We start from the raw sequence: 19,256 nt of genomic DNA on the forward strand, positions 1-19,256 counted from the left end.
CAACTTTGGAATTTGCCTTTCGCCTAGCCTATAGTATCTGTCTCAAGCCCCTTTAGGGTTTCCATGGGCCCAATAAGCCCAAAGACTCAATCCTTTGGCGAGAAATCCTAGGACGCGAAAGAGGAACCCTAGCCGTCAGGTTTACCAAGCCGTCACCCAAAGTCAACTCAGGCCGAAACTCCAGGGGAAGGACCACCACAAAGAAACGAGTGCACCTCCGCCGGAACCACCCAAAAAGGTGGCCCCACGCTCCCACATGCGCTCATTCCTTGTAAGAGAGTGGCGGCCACTCGCAGCCACTTGTGGCAGCGCGTGTAAGAGCGTGGAGGCTCCGGTGGCGGCGATCCACCCACTGTTGTGTTCATCTTTCTATCCTCTTTCCAACCATATATGGATCGTCCCATTCTGAGCTCGGGAAGTCCTCGAAAAGTCTCTGACTCCGCATCTTCCTCGCGGTTTCTCAATCTTGAACTTTTACAAAATATTGGAAAAATACACAGAAATTCTGAAAAATAAATAAAAACAGCAAGGAGGAAACCTAATCATTTGGGATTAGCCTCCTTGTTACAAATCGAGAAATACACGAAAGACCCTAACCATGGACTAAAGCATTTTTACCGATTAAAATTTAAACTTTATGAAAAAAAACTATAAAGAATCAACAACATGAATATAAATAACAGATACAAAATAAAGGTGCCATATTTTCAAAATTCACATAGAAAAAATAAATCAATCAAAACTGATCTTAATCCCCATCACAATCCGGCTTTGATACCACATGAAGGATTATCATCAGAAATGCGGAAGCGCATCGTACCGATGCGATGAAGAATAAAGACACCGCTTTGATTACCTGGGGTGAAGTAGCGAGCGTGACAATTTCTCACGTTCAATTCTCTTTCTCAAGCCTCACGATCTGCAGCAACGCACCACGAACGGTCGCAATTGCGCTCTACGGTTGATCTTTCAGGCTATGACTCAAGGGGATCAGGGGTCGTGTGGGAAACCGTTCAGATGATGAACGTCTGCCTCTCTGGTATGTTTCTGATGTCTGTAACCCTTTGAGCCACTAGAGATAAAAGAGAGTTTATATACCCTGCCCAATTCAAAACTAACCCTAAGCTTCATGGGTTAAAATTAGACTTTGGGCTCACTCTCACTAATGTTATTGGGCTTAAGTGAAAAGAGTATACTAAACCCAACAATTAAAACATTACAAACAGCTCTAACCATAACCTTAAGTTATATTGAGTTCGGCACAATAATTCAAGTTATAGAATGAACACATAGTACGATTTCTTAATGGGACAAGTGTGTATCATTTTAAAGGATGTAAAGTTGTATTATTTTAAGTGAGAGAAATAAATAGATAAAGGAGGAGAGAGAGTGGACAAAAAAATATAAAGGTGTGGGTCTCATCTCTCATTGTGAGAGTGAAAGGATAAAAGTTGTGTCATTTAAAAGGATAAACATTTTTCTCTTTCTTTGTATATTCATTGCTCCTAAATCGCCGGACAGTTGGGTCTAGAATTTTTATTTTATTATTTGTGGTAAATTGGCTCTAAAATTCTATTAAGTATCTGAGTGACATTTCTCTTACTTTTTGCTCTAAATGGGTATATTCATGTGATTATCTTCACATGTGAAGTCAGAAAAGTTGGTCCAAGTTACTTGTGGTTAGAGTTTAATGAGCATTCAATGAGGAACTTACCAATCCTTGAATAAACAAAAATACTTTCATGGAACCTTCTAGCCACCCTTCCGCTCTATATTTTGTTTATGTTTTTTTCTTCCTCCTTGGGTGTTATCTGGCTGTGAAGCAATATCATTAATATGATTAAATGAAGGAACAAGTCCAAGCTAAGGTGAAATGTCGTTGAACATGTCAAAGTAAAAGGAGATGCCATTGACTTTGAGATTGGCATGCAGATAAGTGACACCCTAACAAATTTGAGCTATATTGATTCGTTAAACTATATACACATTAATCATTATTTAATAAAACAAAATATATAGGACAAACCAAACACTAAAGGGCATGATCAAATTGCCAATCGAACAAGCTTTACTTAGTCAATATCATAAACTATTATCATATATAATATTAAACTTGGTATGCTTATCTAGAAGGTTATCCGGCATGTCTTTTACTTGAGACAAGTAAGAATATTGATTCTTCAATAGTAATAGACTATTCTCTAAACTCTATTTGCACGTTGCATCATAATATAAAACAGTACATTGCTAAAGTCAAATTTTAGCAATTATGAAGTCATTGTGTTCAGGTTATCTGTTTGTTTTGGTGCTGAAAATGGATGCTTTGTGAAAGATTATGTTTTTCACTATTACGTAATGAGCATTGTTTGGCTTATATACCGTCCCAATATATGACCAAGTAAGCCATATTGAGTGTACCCTTCAGAAAACATGGACGTGCAAGTGAGCAACTATTTGCTATGTGAGGTGAGTGCCAATTGATCTCAGAGTGAAGCTAGCAAAAGAAGTGTCACAGAGTTTGTACTTTTAAGGAGAACATCATTGCAAGGTTGCAATGTTTGATGGTTACCAGCATTTGGTGAAGGCTTCACCACCTGCAAGAGCACAATCACCTTTGAAATATAGGAGTGTATCTTCACGCATGTTAGTGGGATTTATTGCAGGCATTTCAACAGTAATGGCAGTGGCCTTAGTATACTACCTCTGCAGGAGAAAGGTCATTCCATTTCTTAAGAAACCTAATAAGACTTTGAAAGGTGAGGTGCATTTGTACAAGTAAATACAAAATAACCAACCTAGTAGCTCTAGTAGTAATTAGGAACAAAAACAAGACAGAAATTCTTGAACTCACTTATTTCATTCACCTAAGGTGACACTGAATTTGTGAAGGTTTATTTTTGTTTTTTTCTCATTTGCTAATCATTATTGTTGCAGGAAAGAGATATAATAGCTTGAAATATGACAAAATATTGTTAAGGCATTTTGATTTTGAGGAGCTAGTGAGGGCTACCAAAAATTTTAGCCAAGAATGCTTTCTGGGTTCTGGTGCATTTGGAAATGTCTACAAGGGAAACTTTGACTTAGAAGGAACACTAGCCATTAAGAGATCTCATTCTGAATCATTTTTAAGTATTGAAGAATTCAGAAATGGTTAGCCTCAATCAAGATATAAATCTGCTTCTTTGACTCGTGCCAATCCTCCTCACAACTTCCACAGAAGAGAAAATTCAATCTATTATACTTGACAATTTTTTCTTTGTTCTTGGCAGAAGTTAGGCTCCTTTCAGCAGTAAAGCACAGGAATCTTATTGGTTTGGTTGGATATTGTGAAGAACCAGGTTACTATATAACATTCAAAAGTTCTCTCTTAATTTATGGAGTTTAAAAAAACTAGAAATATTTGTCACAGTTGATGTTCGCAAAAGCATGTTGCTTTGGTAGTTTGTACTACTATATATATGCAATTTTTAGTGTCGTGCAGGAGTTATTCCAACATGAATTATGTCTATGATCATGTTGAGCAGGTGTTGGACTTGTTTTCATATATGCGATTCTTGGTTTGTCCTACTAATATATTGCAATTCTTAGTGTTGTACTTGTTTTTATAAACCTCGTTTTCATGTCTATGAATTATTTTCTTAGTGTTGTGCAGGAGTTATTCCAACATATTTTCATGCTAACATGGCCTAATTATGTCTTGATCAGATCGAGATGGATCCAAAATACTAGTTTATGAATATGCACCAAATGGTTCACTGCTTGAGTACATGATGGGTAAGTTTACTGTCTATCCTTCTAAATGCATACTATATCATCATACTTGTTAAGAAACCAACGTACCTTAGAAGTAAGCTATTATGTGTAGGAAACAGAAGGAGGAGCTTAACTTGGAAGCAAAGAGTGAAAATAGCAATCGGAGCAGCTAGAGGTATATTCTTTAAATGATAGTCTTCAGTTAATTTAGCAAAAAATCATCTAATAAACATAGAATTGCTTGGTACTTTTTATAGGCATAGCTTATTTGCATGAAGGGGTGAAACCAAGCATAATTCATCGTGACATCAAACCAAGTAACATCCTAATAGGGGAAGGTTTTGAGGCAAAGGTTTCAGATTTTGGGCTTGTTAAATCAGGACCTACTGGGGATCAATCACATGTCAGTAGCCAAGTCAAAGGGACACCAGGGTACCTTGACCCTGCCTATTGTTCAAGCTTTCATTTGACCAAATTCAGTGACGTTTATAGCTTTGGTGTCATACTTTTGCAACTTGTTTCAGCTAGACCTGTGGTGAATAACACTGAAAACCAAAGCAAACAACATATTATTGACTGGGTAAGCAATGCAAAAAGCTCACACTATTACATTATATCCAGCTACCAAAATTTGCATCATGTTTCTGTCCTATTTGTCAAGAAGTAATTAACTAAGATTATATTACCATAACTTGGTAAATGTTATGCAGGCAAGGCCTAGCTTAGAGAAGGGTAATGTTGAAGAAATCATTGATGCAAATCTACTATGTCTAAGTAAGCCATGCAATATGAAAGTTATGTTAAAGATGGGGCAACTTGGTTTAAGATGTGTGGTTCAAGAACCAAAACATCGCCCTACAATGTCCCAGGTGTGTCAAGAATTAGAGCAAGCCCTCTACTCAGTTGATAGCTTCAATAGCAAGCGATCTTCTAAAGGTTTGCTTAGATCAATTGGCTCATCCAAGCAATCAGCAGATTCCGAGACACAGGGGTCAGGGGAACACAACAATTGTTCAGAGAGTTTTGTGAGCATAGACGGTGTTGGATTTGAGACATTCCATATTGATATGGATAGCTTCTCCTTTCAGAGCACAAACTTAATGTGTCTAGAAAATAATAGTGTCAGTATTGACACTGACAAGAACAATTTAAGAATACAAGAGGATGACACCAAGTAAGGTAAGACCTTAAATGAATTGTGTTCATCACTCCTTTTCTTATATTTGAATTCAGGACTTCAGGGTAAAGCAATACCTTGAATGAATCTCAACGTTTATAAATAGAGTGACAGAGAGAGAGAGAACAGTATTATCTTGTCTTTCCAGAACAATATATATGTATTATATTATCTAAGGCAGCCACCGACAATAACTTTTAAAGAAGAAAAAGAGATAATGAGCAATTTCTTCATGTAATTTTCTAATCTCTCTTTTTTTTTTTTTCTCTCTTTTATTTAATTCCTTTTCTCCATCTCTGGTTAATACAGGTCAGGTGGAATTGGAGGAAAGGAATTAAATAAAAAATTGTGTTTAACAAAAATGAGAATAGAAAAGAGAATAAGAAATTGCCACTTGGCAAAAATTTCTTTTACTTTTTTTTTTTTGTTTATACTTTGTCTAAAATATTATAATAGATTCACCATAATTTATCAATCAATATTTATATGAAATATAAATTATTTAGAAACAATTCAAATTATTATAAATTTACAAGAGTACGATTTCCGTAATTACAACTAAATTTCCCTATCAAGTTACTCTTTCTTTTTTTACGTAGTATTATACCACGTAAACTTCATCTCAAGTCATAAAATATCAATGTAATTATCAAATTTAATAATAACATATTAAAGAAAAAGAAATATTTTAACCCGTGAAAAAACACTTCATACAGGCATTTCGAAAATTGCCAAGAGTAATATCACAGCTGAAATTAGAAGAACCAAAATCAGGCTTTTGTAAAATGGAAGGAGTAAAATTGTAATAAGCTTTTTTTTTCTTTTTTCCTTCCATACCTATCACCAGTTCCAAATTTCGCATTCACCATCCTTTAGTGTTTTAGCCTTATAGCAAACAGAACCAAAAACAAATATGGATAACAAACAATAGGAACTTTGGATATTAATGTATGATGTTTTCCTATTGTGCGAGCGACAAACTAGTTATGCATTCAACAGAGTGCACGTAAAAGTTTAAAGAAGTCATTTCCCATTGGATGAGAAAAATCTGAGATGCAGAAAGCTTTGCCTCTGAATGATCAAATATTCAAGGTCACATTTGGCTTTGGTGCTCAATTTCTATGATGCTTTCCTCACGCAAGCTACATGCCCCAAGTTACTTGTTACACTGTATTAATTGACCGCATGTTTTTTCAATCTCTGTTAAATTGGATATACAAGATGGTGGGTAACCAGAGCTCAATGTCTGCAAAGGGTTCAACACTACATACAAACGTAACAGATCATTCTGCCAGCTTCATCAACTAGAATTAAGTTCCATAGGTTCAGCGCAGGGAGCCAGAGTTCTAGAAGGTAGGGGAACACCACCTCCCCTCACTGATAAAGGAGGACCTCTTAGTGAGCTGGCTCTGCTGACAAGATTGGAATCAAGAAATACAACTACAACAGTGATGTCATCGTGGAAATGCCGGCGAACACCGCGGTCAATTTTCTTCAAATCAGAGTACCTCATCTCTCTCTTTTTTGCTGCTTCCAGCAAAGCAGCTTTGATGAGCTTCCGAGCACTTCCCTGCAAGACAAAAAAGCATGTAATGCCAACATCTATCTTTTACTCTCAGATGCTACTATTTAAGTGTTTGATCCTGTTAAATTATCAATTTTCCATCCAAATTGCGCATGGCATGCACTTTAAGTCACAGCTTTTGCCTATCTAAAAAACCAATAAACAGCCTCTCCATTTTAACTCCCAAGACCGTAATCAGTATCATTTATATGAGAGCATATTAACATGAGCTAAACAAAAACAGTAATTACTTATTAGTGCATCGAAAAGCATGTTAGGCGAATCAAATGCTAAATGCTCCAGCAAAGTGTGTGAGAAACACCTCATTTGAAACTTATTGAAAAGAAAAGGGGCAGGCAGATGAGTCATGACTGGAGAAAACTATAACAACTATGCAATAAAAAACATAAAGCAAAATAGAAACAACAATATAGTACATTTATCTTACAGTGTGTGGATGATTTTGAACTATATCAACAGCATCCTGATTGCTAAGGTGTTCCCAAAGACCATCAGATGCAAATATGAGAAATTGATCATGCTGTTGAAGTTCATGAACAGAAATTGATGGATCAGAGCTTAAAATTGGCCTTTTAAAAGCTTCCCGAAGACGAAACTTAGCATACAATGGTTCCTTGTTAAATTCTGCCTTTTTAAGGTATACATCTCCAATGGATCTAGAAACCTGCCATACAAAAATTTCATAACTAAGTTGTATCGTACATGATAAGTCTAAATAATTTACTATCATATAGACACCAAATTCACTCGAAATTAGCATCCTTTGCCATGTGAATAATATATTGAATAATTACTAGAGAAACTAATAAATGTAAATATCCTTTCGTTTGCTTTACTGGAAGATCTTTGAATCAAGTCCTTAATAAAACCTACAACTGAAGCATAGTAAAGATACATCTTTTATTGGTAATTTCAACCCAACCCGCTACAGGGCAGGGCAGGTGCACATTTAGGGTCTACTTACCTTGCACCCCTTATCTAAATAAACATTATGCTTATCTTAGTAGTTACAGTTAAAGTTAAATATCTTAATTTATCTTCACTACTTCAACTTTTTAGTTATATCATATAATAGATTGATTCATATCTTAAATGATATACCACATAAACATGGTTCATCCACAATCTTATGACATCGACCATCCTTAAGGAATAGGAGGTTGTCAGCCACAGGATACTAAGGTGATTGTTCTTGATCACTTCAGCATGAATATAATTCACATTAAGTTCTTTTAAAATCATATAAGTTTCTCCCCAAGTTTTCATTTTCCCAACTGGGAGAATTTTTAAACATTACTTCATTACTTCCTGATCCAAGGACACCCATTCAACACCTCACATAATGTGTAAGCCAAAATCAACCCTAGTGCTTTTCATGCTTTATTTCTTCCCAATCATACAGTGCTTAAATTACAATTACATTTATGAACACCATTTCCATCCAGAGATCTAAAAGATGAACATTGATGTGTAGCAAAATCCCATCACACCACCGAATTAGGCTCTAGCCATAAAACCTTTCCTGCAATTTTTGGCATATCGGTGAGCATCAACAACTCTAGAAATACATAATTTCATCCTTTTCTCAAGATGCAGCACTTGATCTACCATTATGACTTTTTCACATTCCAACTTCTAACACCATAATTTGTTATTAGCAATTGCTCTCACTTTATAATCTTCAAAATAACTCATGAACCAATGGTATAAATAACACACTCAACTGTACAACCATATGCCCTCAAACACAAGGAGTCTGAAATAAATAGCTACCTCTTTTGTATTGTGACATTGGCAGTTTTGGTGTAAGCTGTTTAGACTGCTTGTTCACTGCAGGATATGTCCCCTAATTTGGGAGTCTTTCTCTCTACTCATTGTAAAGGTTTTGGAGGTAGAGAGGATTTAAAAAAAAAATTGCTATGGTACCGTGCACTTTTCACTAGAGTTTGGGGTATTTGCTGCAGCATAATCCCAGAATTTGGCAATAATTATCTTCCTCCAAAACTTTTAAGGAATAAGCTAATTTTTATCTTACTTCTTAGTCTTCTAGAGAGTTTATGTTCATGTGTTTTTCTGAGGGTATTCCTAAGTAGCAAACGGGACTGGTTGCTCTTTTTAGCTGATGTCTGTTATCTTTTCTTGCTTTTTTCTCAACAGCTATTGGAAGATTCTTGATCATCCTGTTTTATTCTCTTTCCTTTCTTAATGCATTCTTCCCATTGAAAGTATAGGGCAATGATGGAGACGGAGATGATAGACAAAATATAGCTTACTGATAATCGTATGATGTGATATGCTAGATACTAACTAAAAACTAACACCTATTTATACAACTAATCCAGGTCAAGTACTAGTACAAATCCATCGCAATGAGACTACTAACATAACAAGATTCCTGGCACATGAACAACCCTAATATTCTAGAACTCCTCTTCAAGCTAAAGCTTATAAGGCTTTTAGTTTTAGCTTGTTACAAATAAACACTTGTAGATGACAACCTAAAAATACAAGGTGGGCTCCACAAACCATAGTTGGAAAGGTAACACAGTAAAATGAGGTATCATAAATACTGCTAAAGAGACATTAGAGAGGCGATACACAAAAATGAGCTCGGCTAAAAAGATAAGTCAGCAAGACAGATGGAATGACGGACAACCATAAGATCTATTGGAATATTTCCTGGAAAAGGAGGAAGAGACACCATTGGAAAGACAGGTAATTAAAATTACTCAACAAGCAATCATACGCAGCAAGGCCCAAACTTTTCTAAATTTACTGGGAAAAAAAAGATATTTGGAAGTTTACAAAAGCAAGAATAACCTCAAATTTGAATTCAGAAGACCCAAAAACCATGGAAAATATGTCAGAAATGTGAACTGAATCAGGCTTGAATTGGCTCGAAAACTACTTGTATCAACTCAATCAATAGGTTGAAGCTGGAAGAGAATACAATAATAGCACAAACCAAACAGTAGACAAAATTCAGCAATCAAATATGCACCAAATAGCTCTAACAAAGACAAGCAGAAGGATGGAACAGAGAGAAGCTAAAGTGCTAGATTGATGCATAACCCAACAGAGACAAACAGCAAAACAAAAGGAAGTAGAGTGTCACTGGACAAAGAAACTACTACAGGAAAGAAGTTTCATATTTTGGGTACTCAGCAACAGAATAAAGACAGGATTAGGTCAAGGAGGATGGTAAAACTCAATACCATGTTCAAATTATAGGAGTTTGATGGAAAAGAAGAGAGGAGACAGAATACATCTGATTGATATTTGTATATGACATAGATAAAGAAAATGCTAGATAAGCTAGAACTTCTTACAGGATAAGTTGGCACATTTATATGCATGAGACTTTATTCAACAACCATTAGTGAATTGGATCTAGCAGAATTCTGTCAAAAACTCAGATGAAATTTGTAGTTGTGTAGCAACACTTTATTAGATAAAAACCAATAATTCCTAGTTATACGACTAGTTTAAGTCAAGCACTATTATAGTCAAGACTACTAATATTAGTCAAGGCAATTAATATAAGGGCTGTGCAAGGCTACAATAGTAATCAACATCAACATCAACATCAACAACACCTTTATCCCAAATTAATTGGGGAAGGCTACAATAGTAATAATGATTAAAAAAGAGAGTATATTACTTCAATCGCTCATTCATTTGGTTGAAAATACAAGAATTCTCTTTTTATCCCCAAAAACTTCAGTTGCCTCTCTTGATGTTTGTACATTTTTAAAATCAACTTCATATCCCAATGCTTATATTTCAATAAAAATGGTTTAACTTAGGAAAGGAGATGCTCATACCCAAAGATTAAACCCTCTTGTGTATTATATGATTATCCATGTTGTTGATACAACGTTTTCTGTATTTCGCATGTAAGCCAATCACATTTTCAATCTCATCACTGAATTAAAACCACTTTTTAAATATTTTATTTGCCAAGAAAAGGACAAATGACCTAAAAATATTATTAAAACAGTAAAAATAAATAAATAAATAATACGTGACAATAACTCCTGTACAAGACAACAAAGCCTAAGCACAACGGACCAATTGTGAAGAGATGTCAGTCTACACATTGCATGACCAATACTTACAAAAAGTCATCATAACACAGAAGACTTGGTCTAGGTAAGAACACCCCTAAACTAACAAAAATACTGACAGTATGTAGTCTAGTAACACATCATATCAAGCTTTTGAAAGACTGAAAATATATATATATATATATATATATATATATTAAATTGTCCAATTTCCAAAACAAAAGGACAGAAAAAATGGGGAAAATGAGATGCTGATCCCTTGTTAATAAAAAATACAATCACCAAGAGTCATAAGTAAAACTTACCTGAATCAGACCCTTCACCCGCCATACATTGTGCTTTAGAACCACGATTTTCGGATCATCCGGATGCAAAGAATGCATCTCTTGTCTCACAGATTCTATGGCCACATTATGCTCCGAGGAAAGTTGGATCGCCAGAACCTCCCCAGTTGCTCTGACAACCCGCCCAAGCACAGCACGAGAATCCCCAAGGTTAGCAACATAGAGGACACCGCCACAAATTACACTAACCAAACAACAAGATCCCACTGCTGCAATCTGGGCATTCATAGGCCACTCTTTAGTAACCACTGACAGAAAACCTTCTTCCGTGGCTTGATACGCCTTCCTAATAACATCCACTGACATGGACTTCTGCTCAGACGCAAATCCTTAAAAAAAAAAAAAAAAAAGCATACACACATACACATATCAATACAAATGTCAGGAAGCAACATTAAATAAAAATAAAAAAATTCTTAGGTGCTGCTGGAGCAAGAGATTTTCCTTATTCTGTACTATTAGATATGCACAACATCAATTTTTTGGGACATATATATCCCTACTCTTATTTTTGGTTTCTAAATCAGTTCATCCAAAACCAACTAGTGGTCGAGCGCTGTCAGACCCATAAAGGGAACACTTCTGCCAACACCATTTTCTCAATTCTTAGAGCTCAAACTCGAGAATTATGGTCAAGGCGAACTTGCTCCTTACCACTAACCAAAGGCTATTGGTGAATATCCCTATTCTTTAACTACATTTTTAATGCTGTAGCGGAATTAGTACACATTCAATGATATAGATCATTTCTTTTACTCCAAGAACACCTAAGAATCAAGTTAAAACTTTTTAAAAAAAAAAAACCATTACGTTTTAAATGTTGGAAGAGACGATCACAAATGTAGCGCGAAGTCTCAGGTCCACCGTGACCATCATAAACACCAACAAAGGTACCATAAGGACCATTTTCAAGCAAGCTAAGAGGACCAGACTCAACCTGGCTCTGATCCTCAAGCAAGTTATTTGCCTGAACAACAGCCATTGAGTATTCACCAAACAAGTGCTGCCCGACATCCTTGTACCACAGCAGCCCTTCCTTCCTCCCCGAAACATCGGAACCACCCTTGCCGTCCGAGGATCTTCGCCGCCAGCAGGCGCACAGAAAGTCCATCAACCTTGATAGCATCCCTCATTTCACCCCAAAACAACCACCAATTTCCTTCACATCCAAAAAATGGATGCAATCTCTTCTTCACCTATGTATGTGTCTGTGTATCTATATATACATACACATATATTTGTTACCTTACCAATCAATCAAACATTAAAATTCGAGAAATCCAAGGTTGAATAATGAATTTCAGTTAACAAGAAGAAAACAACCACTGGCGACAAAAACGGTTCCTGGAAATAAATACAAACAAACAAACAGGTGAATAAAATAACAGAACACAACAGCACAGAGTTGTTGGTAAGAGCAGTACTAGTACTAGGTTGCAGAACAAACAGAGCAATCAACAACGTTTGGATCTACAGATCCAAGAAAGTGAAGTGTGTGGTGGTGGTGATAGGGTTTTGTGGTTTTGTTGATGTGTGTGTTTGTGTTTTTGGTTGTGTTTGTGTTAGGGTTGTTGATGTTAAATAGAGAATAGAAGAAGAAGAAGGAAAGTTTAGGGGTAATTGAAGGAGGAAAAGGTGTTAATAATGAGTGATCGGTGGATGTGAGTGACCTGAAACTGAAACTCTTTCCTTTTTATTATCTAAAGTGGTCTTTCTGGACAGACACCGAAGAAAAAGGGGAAAACAACGCCAACTAACTCTCCCTGAATTTTGTGAATATTACTTCACACGCTTTTCTCTCTTACGCTATTTACCATTTAGTTCTGTTTTTACTTTATTTTTTAAAAGGAAAAATGTGTTTTAGAGAAAAGATGTAAGGCCCGTTAATTTATGTTTTTCTTTTTCTTTTCAGAAAAAGTATTTTTTTTAGTAATTGTTATACCAGAAGAATTATATTTATAAACTAAATTATTTATAAATTCTAACCCTCGATTGTTGTTAAGTTAATGATTATAATTTATTAAAAATTAATAATTAATTAATAAATACGATCTAATAAAATATAACCGCTAGATTCATAAAATTAACGGTTAGAATTTAATTTTAAAATATATACAATTTTTTTCTTCAAAATACAAACCTCAAAAATTATTGTAATTTTTATTACAAAAGTTAAAAATACAAGTTTCTAAAAACAATTCATAAAAAATATATCTTAAAAGAATTTCTTTTTATAACTTATCCAAACGTACTTATAGAGGAAAAAGAAGCAAAAGTGATTTGAAAATCTATTAATAATATCATTAAATGCGTGTTAACATAGTCCTTAATCATCACTTAAGAAATATTGAAAATTAATAATGACATAACAATAAGGATAACACCACACAAATATTCAACAAAGGATGTTCAAACTAATACTGAAAATGAAAATTGTCGGATTGGAAAGATTCAAATTGTAGTGGTATACTTATCATCATCTTTTAAGGAGATAAAGAAGTTAATATTTTTAAATTGGAGAGAGAATGATCAATTAAAAACTTAAAAACAAATAAATGTGCTTTAATGTCAATCATTATGGCAATAATAGGCAATTGCTATATTTGCTGCACCCATATATAAACTTAAAACTTTTATATAGTAGTGATATACCCATAAATGAAATTCAAATTGCGAATAAAGTACCAGATCAAATCTTGAAATTGACATCAAATAATCTACAGCAAAGACACCTATCAATATGGAAATAATGAATTTTCCCTAATAACAAGGATCACATGAGAGATTGGAGATACACACAACTGTCTATAACATTGAAACCGAACCTGTGATCAAAATCTTTCCCTAAACAACAAAGCCCATATGTGGTTCTTTTAAGAATAAAAAAGAAATAACATGACTCCCATGAGAAAGAAAACAATTAACTAGTAGCTTCAATCCGATTTAACTTGCTCAAGTTTCTTTCTTGAAGAGTATGGCTCCCCTTCCACCCTAAATAGTAAATACAACTCAAAAAATATGAAAATAAGAGTAAGTTTATTGACAATTAAAAGGCAACAGATGGCCAAATTAAAAGGCAGAGAACTGCCCCATGAACTAAAAAGGAAAACATGAAGAAAAACAAAAAGTATCAAACTTTGATTATTACATGACATACCAACGATTAAATATGCACCAAATTAATATTTTTTTACTCAAAATGAAATTAAATGAATATAATGATTATATACAAAGAAAAATTATATTGCAAGGTTTATATTTTAGCCTCACGAAAGAATTTCCGTTTCGATATATCCCTTGTGGAATAGGAATCTCAAAGTTATGTTGTTCTTAAAATATTTGTTGGTTAGTTAATTTAAATCCTTGTGAAAATGTAATTTTATTTTAGAAGATTTATTATATGTGGAAATTTTGAATTATTAAATCGTTACCTAAAATGACTCTAGCTATGTGAAAGTTATAGGATTGGCAAGCCCGTCACGATTAAGCCACTCTTTTTCAATAAGATAACTCTAACATATTTATTTTAAAGTTAATACAGAACCTATGATAAATTTAAGTAAGTTATAGATCATTGAACTGTCTTTGCTAAAAAATTTGAAAACCTCGATTAAACAACCATAGCACCTCAGCTAACTCCTTTCTTAAAACAAGTTAAATTTTTTATGATTTACATTTGCAAAAAACCAAAAATTCACTATAATTATTTTTTGGAAAAATCTAGATTATCAAATTGTCACAGCCAAAATGGCCTTAAACGAAAGATAAAGAGTTAACAAGCAACCTTTTCAATTAAAACAAATGAATTTTTCTAGTCATTCCATACTCTTGTTGTTGTATTATTATTATTATTATTATTATTATTATTATTATTATTATTTAATCAATTACTTAAAGACAATAATAACCTTTTAAGTTTATAGACACTTATTGCAATGTATCCTTGTCTAAAGAAGACTAGAAAAATTAAATCCAAATAATCCAATGAAAGTAATAAAAGGTTTTGTCACTTTCTTTCTATTTTTTATCTTCCTAAATTATGACTGAAGAAATGGCGAAAATTAAAATGATACAACAATAATAATAATACCACACAAATATCAACAAAGGATGTTCAACCTAATAATATAAAAATTGCCGAATTAGGAAGATTCAAACTGTTGCAGTATACTTACCACGAGATTCATTCAATAGTAACTATTTATCTAAACCCCACCTAAAGGCATCATGATCTTTTAAGGAGATAAAGAAGGTTATCATTTGTAAATCGGAGAAAGAAGGATCAATTAAAAACTTGAAAGAAATAAATGTGCTTTGATGTCAATCATTATGGCAATAATAGGCAATTGTTAATTTGCCTCCATCTATTTTTCATGCTTACTAAACTTTTATATAGTAGGAATTTACCCTTAAATGAAAGTCAAAGTTCAAATAAAGTACCAGATCAATTCTTGAAATTGACATCAAATAATCTATAGCAGAGGCACCTATTAATATGAAAATAATGAATTTTCCCTAACAACAAGAATCATATGAGAGATTGGAGATACACACAACTGTCTAAAACATTGAAACCAAACTTGTGATCAAATCTTTCCTAAACAACAAACTCCATATGCGGTATTTTTAAGAAAATAAAAAGAAATAACATGACTGCCATCAGAAAGAAAACAATTAACTAGTAGCTTCAAATGAATTTAACTTGCCCAGGGTTCTTTCTTAAAGAAAGGTATGCCTCCCCTTCCACCCTAAATACAACTCGAAAAATGTGTAAATAATAGTAAGTTTATTGACAGGTAAAAGGAAAAAGAAGGCCAAATTAAAAAGGGAAAAACTATTCTTATGTTACATGACATAAATTTTCTCTCCTATACACCCTTCGATAATTGTGCCACTTTTTTCTTTTTTTTTTCTTCTTTTTTTTTTCAGGTGGTGGAGCCCACTAGTTTATCTTTATGACATGAGATAATTATCTCCTTTAACATGAGATTAATAAAACCCAATTAAAAAACAGTGACATTCTCCATGAACTAAAAATGAAAACATAAAGAAAAACAAAAAGCATAAAACTTTGATGATCACATGACATACCAACTATTAAATATGCACCAAATCCAAATTTGTCTACTCAAAATGAAACTAATTGAATGTAATGATAATATACAAAGAAAAATTAAATTGCGTAGATTTATTTTAGCACGACGAAAGAATTTTCGCTCTGACATATCTCTTGATGCAATCAGAATCGCAAACCTATGTCATTCTTAAAATATTCATTGGTTAGTTAACTTAAATCCTTATGAAAAAATAATTTTATTTCATAAGATTGATTAAGTTTGGACATTTTGAATTATAAAACTATGGGATAAGTTATCCTACCTTTGTCTACCCCTCTTAACACCGTTAGATTTTAATCTCATCCAACGGTGGAGATTTGTGGGATAAAATAAACTATTTTCCCTTTTCTTTCTTCTTATTTTATCTCACACCATTTTTCTCTCCTCTCCTTTCTCGGTAGCACAATCATACTAGCCGGAAAATATTTAACAGATATTGATTTTTTGTTCTTCTATAAGTTCAAATCTAACCCAACGAGAAGTACATCCATGAATATATTGAATTGAAGCAAAACCAATTAGTTCATATTTTGAAACCCTAGTCCAGGGATAAAAACATTCGAAAGATAGGAAAGTGGCTAATAAGAAGCTAGCTGATTACACAAAAGACTTAACATTGCAAATGATCTGAACATAAAATTGAGTTCTTGTTTTCCTTTGATTTTTAGTAAGAAAAAAAATCTCAAAGATGTTATCCTGAAACACGTGTGATCCAGAGAAAGGGTGGGAAAGAAAATGAGGAGAAAGAAATGGGAAAAAAATGTTTATTTTATCTCGCAAATCTTCACTGTTAGATGAGATTAAAATCTAACGTTGTTAAGAGGGATAGACAAAGGTAGGCAGAATAAATGTAGGTAGAATAACTTATCCCTTAAAAGATAGATAACCACCTCATGAACTAAAAAGGAAAACATAAAGAAAATAAAAAACATCAAACTTCGATGATCACATGACATATCAACGAATGGTTGTAACAAAATACGATGGATCCCTTATGTAAAAAAAATGAAAAACAAAGAACACGATAGATCTAAACACCAATAATTCAACAAAATCAAAGGTATTAAAGAGACTATGTAAAACCCAAAACACACTGAGAAACCAAAACAACGGAGGCAAAGAGCGTACACAAATCTTAGCTACTTATGCGATTCAATTTTTTATCTCAAATAAAATAACAAGAACAATACATTGAATGGAAAGCCTTCAATAAGATCTTTTTTCAAACAATTTATGCCCAAACCAAGAAAAAAATAACATTGCCTATGAACTTATAATTAGACCTCATACATAAAACCTATGTTAAATTAAAATCAAGAATGGACAATTCGAAGGAGTACATACTCATTCTCATTTAAAGAAAAAGGAAAAAGTGAAAATGATATTCAAATCTTTTGTTCTGTCCTCTATTTTCCAGAGTTCTTCTTGGCCTTGAAGATCTTACTTCTTTTGAATCCCCTTAGTTGTCTCCTCCTTGTATCACTATGTATTTTTCTCCTCTCTTCTCTAAACTTTTCTTGCTTTTCAATCATCCCCTCTCCCCTCTTTTGTTGGCTTCCAGAAAACATTTATAAGGGAGGTTACTCTGAAAAGGACTTGCTTTCGGGACTCCAAAAGACCATGTTTGGAGTGTCATCTTTTCTCCAATTTTTCTCTCCTTCACTCTGTTCCATGTGATAATCTCATTTTCACTCCTTAACAGTCAACCAAAAAAGGTTTCTCCTAAAGCTAGAGCAACAAAGCTGGCCTTGGTGCCTTATGTTATATAGGAGGTTGAATGTGCAGAAGCTAACCTTTCTAATTTCTGGTCACATACATGCACTATCTTGTGATTGTATTTCTGGTCATGTCCCCAATTGGCAACATTCAGGGTGAGGTGACCGTAAATTACAATATCTCTCCTTTTTAGCATATTAAAATAGAGGAATATATATGTCACGTAACACGATAATAAATTATTTTTCTGCACAAACAAATTTGAGTGGGCTCTACTATAAAAGAAAAATGAAAAACAAAAGAAATGTTTACACGCTTATCGATCTGTCAGTAGAAAATTTATTTTCTGTCTTGTCACATTATGTATGTATTTCCCATTAAAATAACTACTTTTAATTCACACTGCCCACATGCCATTGACTCTTATTTTATAGCATGAGAATTACTTGTAGAATTCAATCATTTTCCTTGATCCATAAATGCCATAATTCACAAAACTATTTTCTTTTTCTTATAAAAATTCGGCAAAATTTTAGTGTTCATAGGATCGTTTTTAAAAATGTTTTGAATACTCTTTTCACCCCGAGTATGAAAGCTATATGCCTAATAATAAGTGGAATAAGTTGTAAAAATAACACACATAATAGTTCCAAAATTTGTCTATAAATTGGTGAAAATGCAATGAAGATCATTGCATTGAAGAGGAGAATGGGCTCTTGATGATTGGGGTTTCCTCCCACTTGTAAAAGAGGTTTGATTTCCTTACTCTTCGTTCTTGATATTTATGGGTGTGATTCTAATTTTAGCTTAAGTTTACATTTTAATTCTAGTATGGGTAGCTAAACTCCATAGCTAAGACTGGCGAATCTTGTGTAATTTGATTACAAGTATTCTCAATTACAATATAATTCATAGTTAAGCCACTAGGATTGGTCTAGTAATGAGGAGTTTGGGTAGGTTGTATTAGGTTATGTTTTCAAAGCAAGTAACTTCAGCATTTGATGATCTTGAATCTCATCTAAACTTTCCTTGGACGACAGCTCCTTGTTTTCTTTTTAAGAAGTTTTTCTTGTTAAAGAACTTGCCAAATTTCTTAATAAAGAGAGCCATTTGTTCAGGGTCAAATTCCTCCTCATTAGAATCATCATCTTCTTACTCCTTGGAGATGGTAGATTTAAAAGTAATGTTTTTGACCTTCTTCTTGGATTGATCTCTCAAGGCATGTCCCTTCATCTCAAATTCGTATTCTTGAAGCTTTCCAAATAGAATGGCTATTTGCATTGTCTCCAAATTCTTTGATTCATAGATGGCTGACACCTTAGCATCTCACTCCTTGGTCATGCACCTCAAGATCTTGTTGACAAATTGCTCCTCATTGTAGTGGATACCTATAGCATTCAACCTTGTAATGACGTGAGTAAAATGTTTTTGCAACAACATAAACACTCTCATCATCAAGCAGATCAAAGGTTTCATATTCTCTAGTTATAGCATTTT

General features: G+C 33.7%; 2 protein-coding genes across 5 annotated transcripts; one reads left to right on the forward strand and one right to left on the reverse strand.

The window, feature by feature from the left end:
* The first annotated feature begins 2,554 nt into the window (after positions 1-2,554).
* On the forward strand, positions 2,555-4,931 carry LOC133297171 (probable serine/threonine-protein kinase PBL23). Its single transcript, XM_061496265.1, has 7 exons — positions 2,555-2,756; positions 2,935-3,150; positions 3,270-3,338; positions 3,706-3,774; positions 3,866-3,928; positions 4,011-4,333; positions 4,464-4,931. The coding sequence occupies exons 1-7, from the start codon at positions 2,555-2,557 to the stop codon at positions 4,929-4,931; spliced, it is 1,410 nt and encodes a 469-aa protein (XP_061352249.1).
* An 819-nt stretch (positions 4,932-5,750) lies between these two features.
* Positions 5,751-12,667, reverse strand: LOC133297167 (probable protein phosphatase 2C 46). 4 transcript variants are annotated; one of them, XM_061496258.1, is made up of 5 exons: positions 11,731-12,667; positions 11,513-11,524; positions 10,888-11,255; positions 6,943-7,179; positions 5,751-6,500 (listed from the first exon to the last, which is right to left on the reverse strand). In XM_061496258.1, exons 1-5 carry the CDS (start codon positions 12,050-12,052, stop codon positions 6,231-6,233), a joined length of 1,209 nt encoding a protein of 402 aa, XP_061352242.1. In that variant the 5' UTR covers positions 12,053-12,667; the 3' UTR covers positions 5,751-6,230. The 4 variants fall into 4 exon arrangements, with proteins under 4 accessions (XP_061352242.1, XP_061352243.1, XP_061352240.1 ...); XM_061496259.1 differs by lacking the exon at positions 11,513-11,524 and adding an exon at positions 11,570-11,575; XM_061496256.1 differs by lacking the exon at positions 11,513-11,524 and having other exon boundaries at positions 11,713-12,667.
* Between the last annotated feature and the right edge of the window lie 6,589 nt (positions 12,668-19,256).

This window comes from Gastrolobium bilobum, unplaced genomic scaffold (genome assembly GCF_033153095.1).
Source record: "Gastrolobium bilobum isolate Gb01-03AN ecotype WA unplaced genomic scaffold, APGP_CSIRO_Gbil_v1 utg12317, whole genome shotgun sequence".
In the NCBI taxonomy this organism is placed as follows: domain Eukaryota; kingdom Viridiplantae; phylum Streptophyta; class Magnoliopsida; order Fabales; family Fabaceae; genus Gastrolobium; species Gastrolobium bilobum.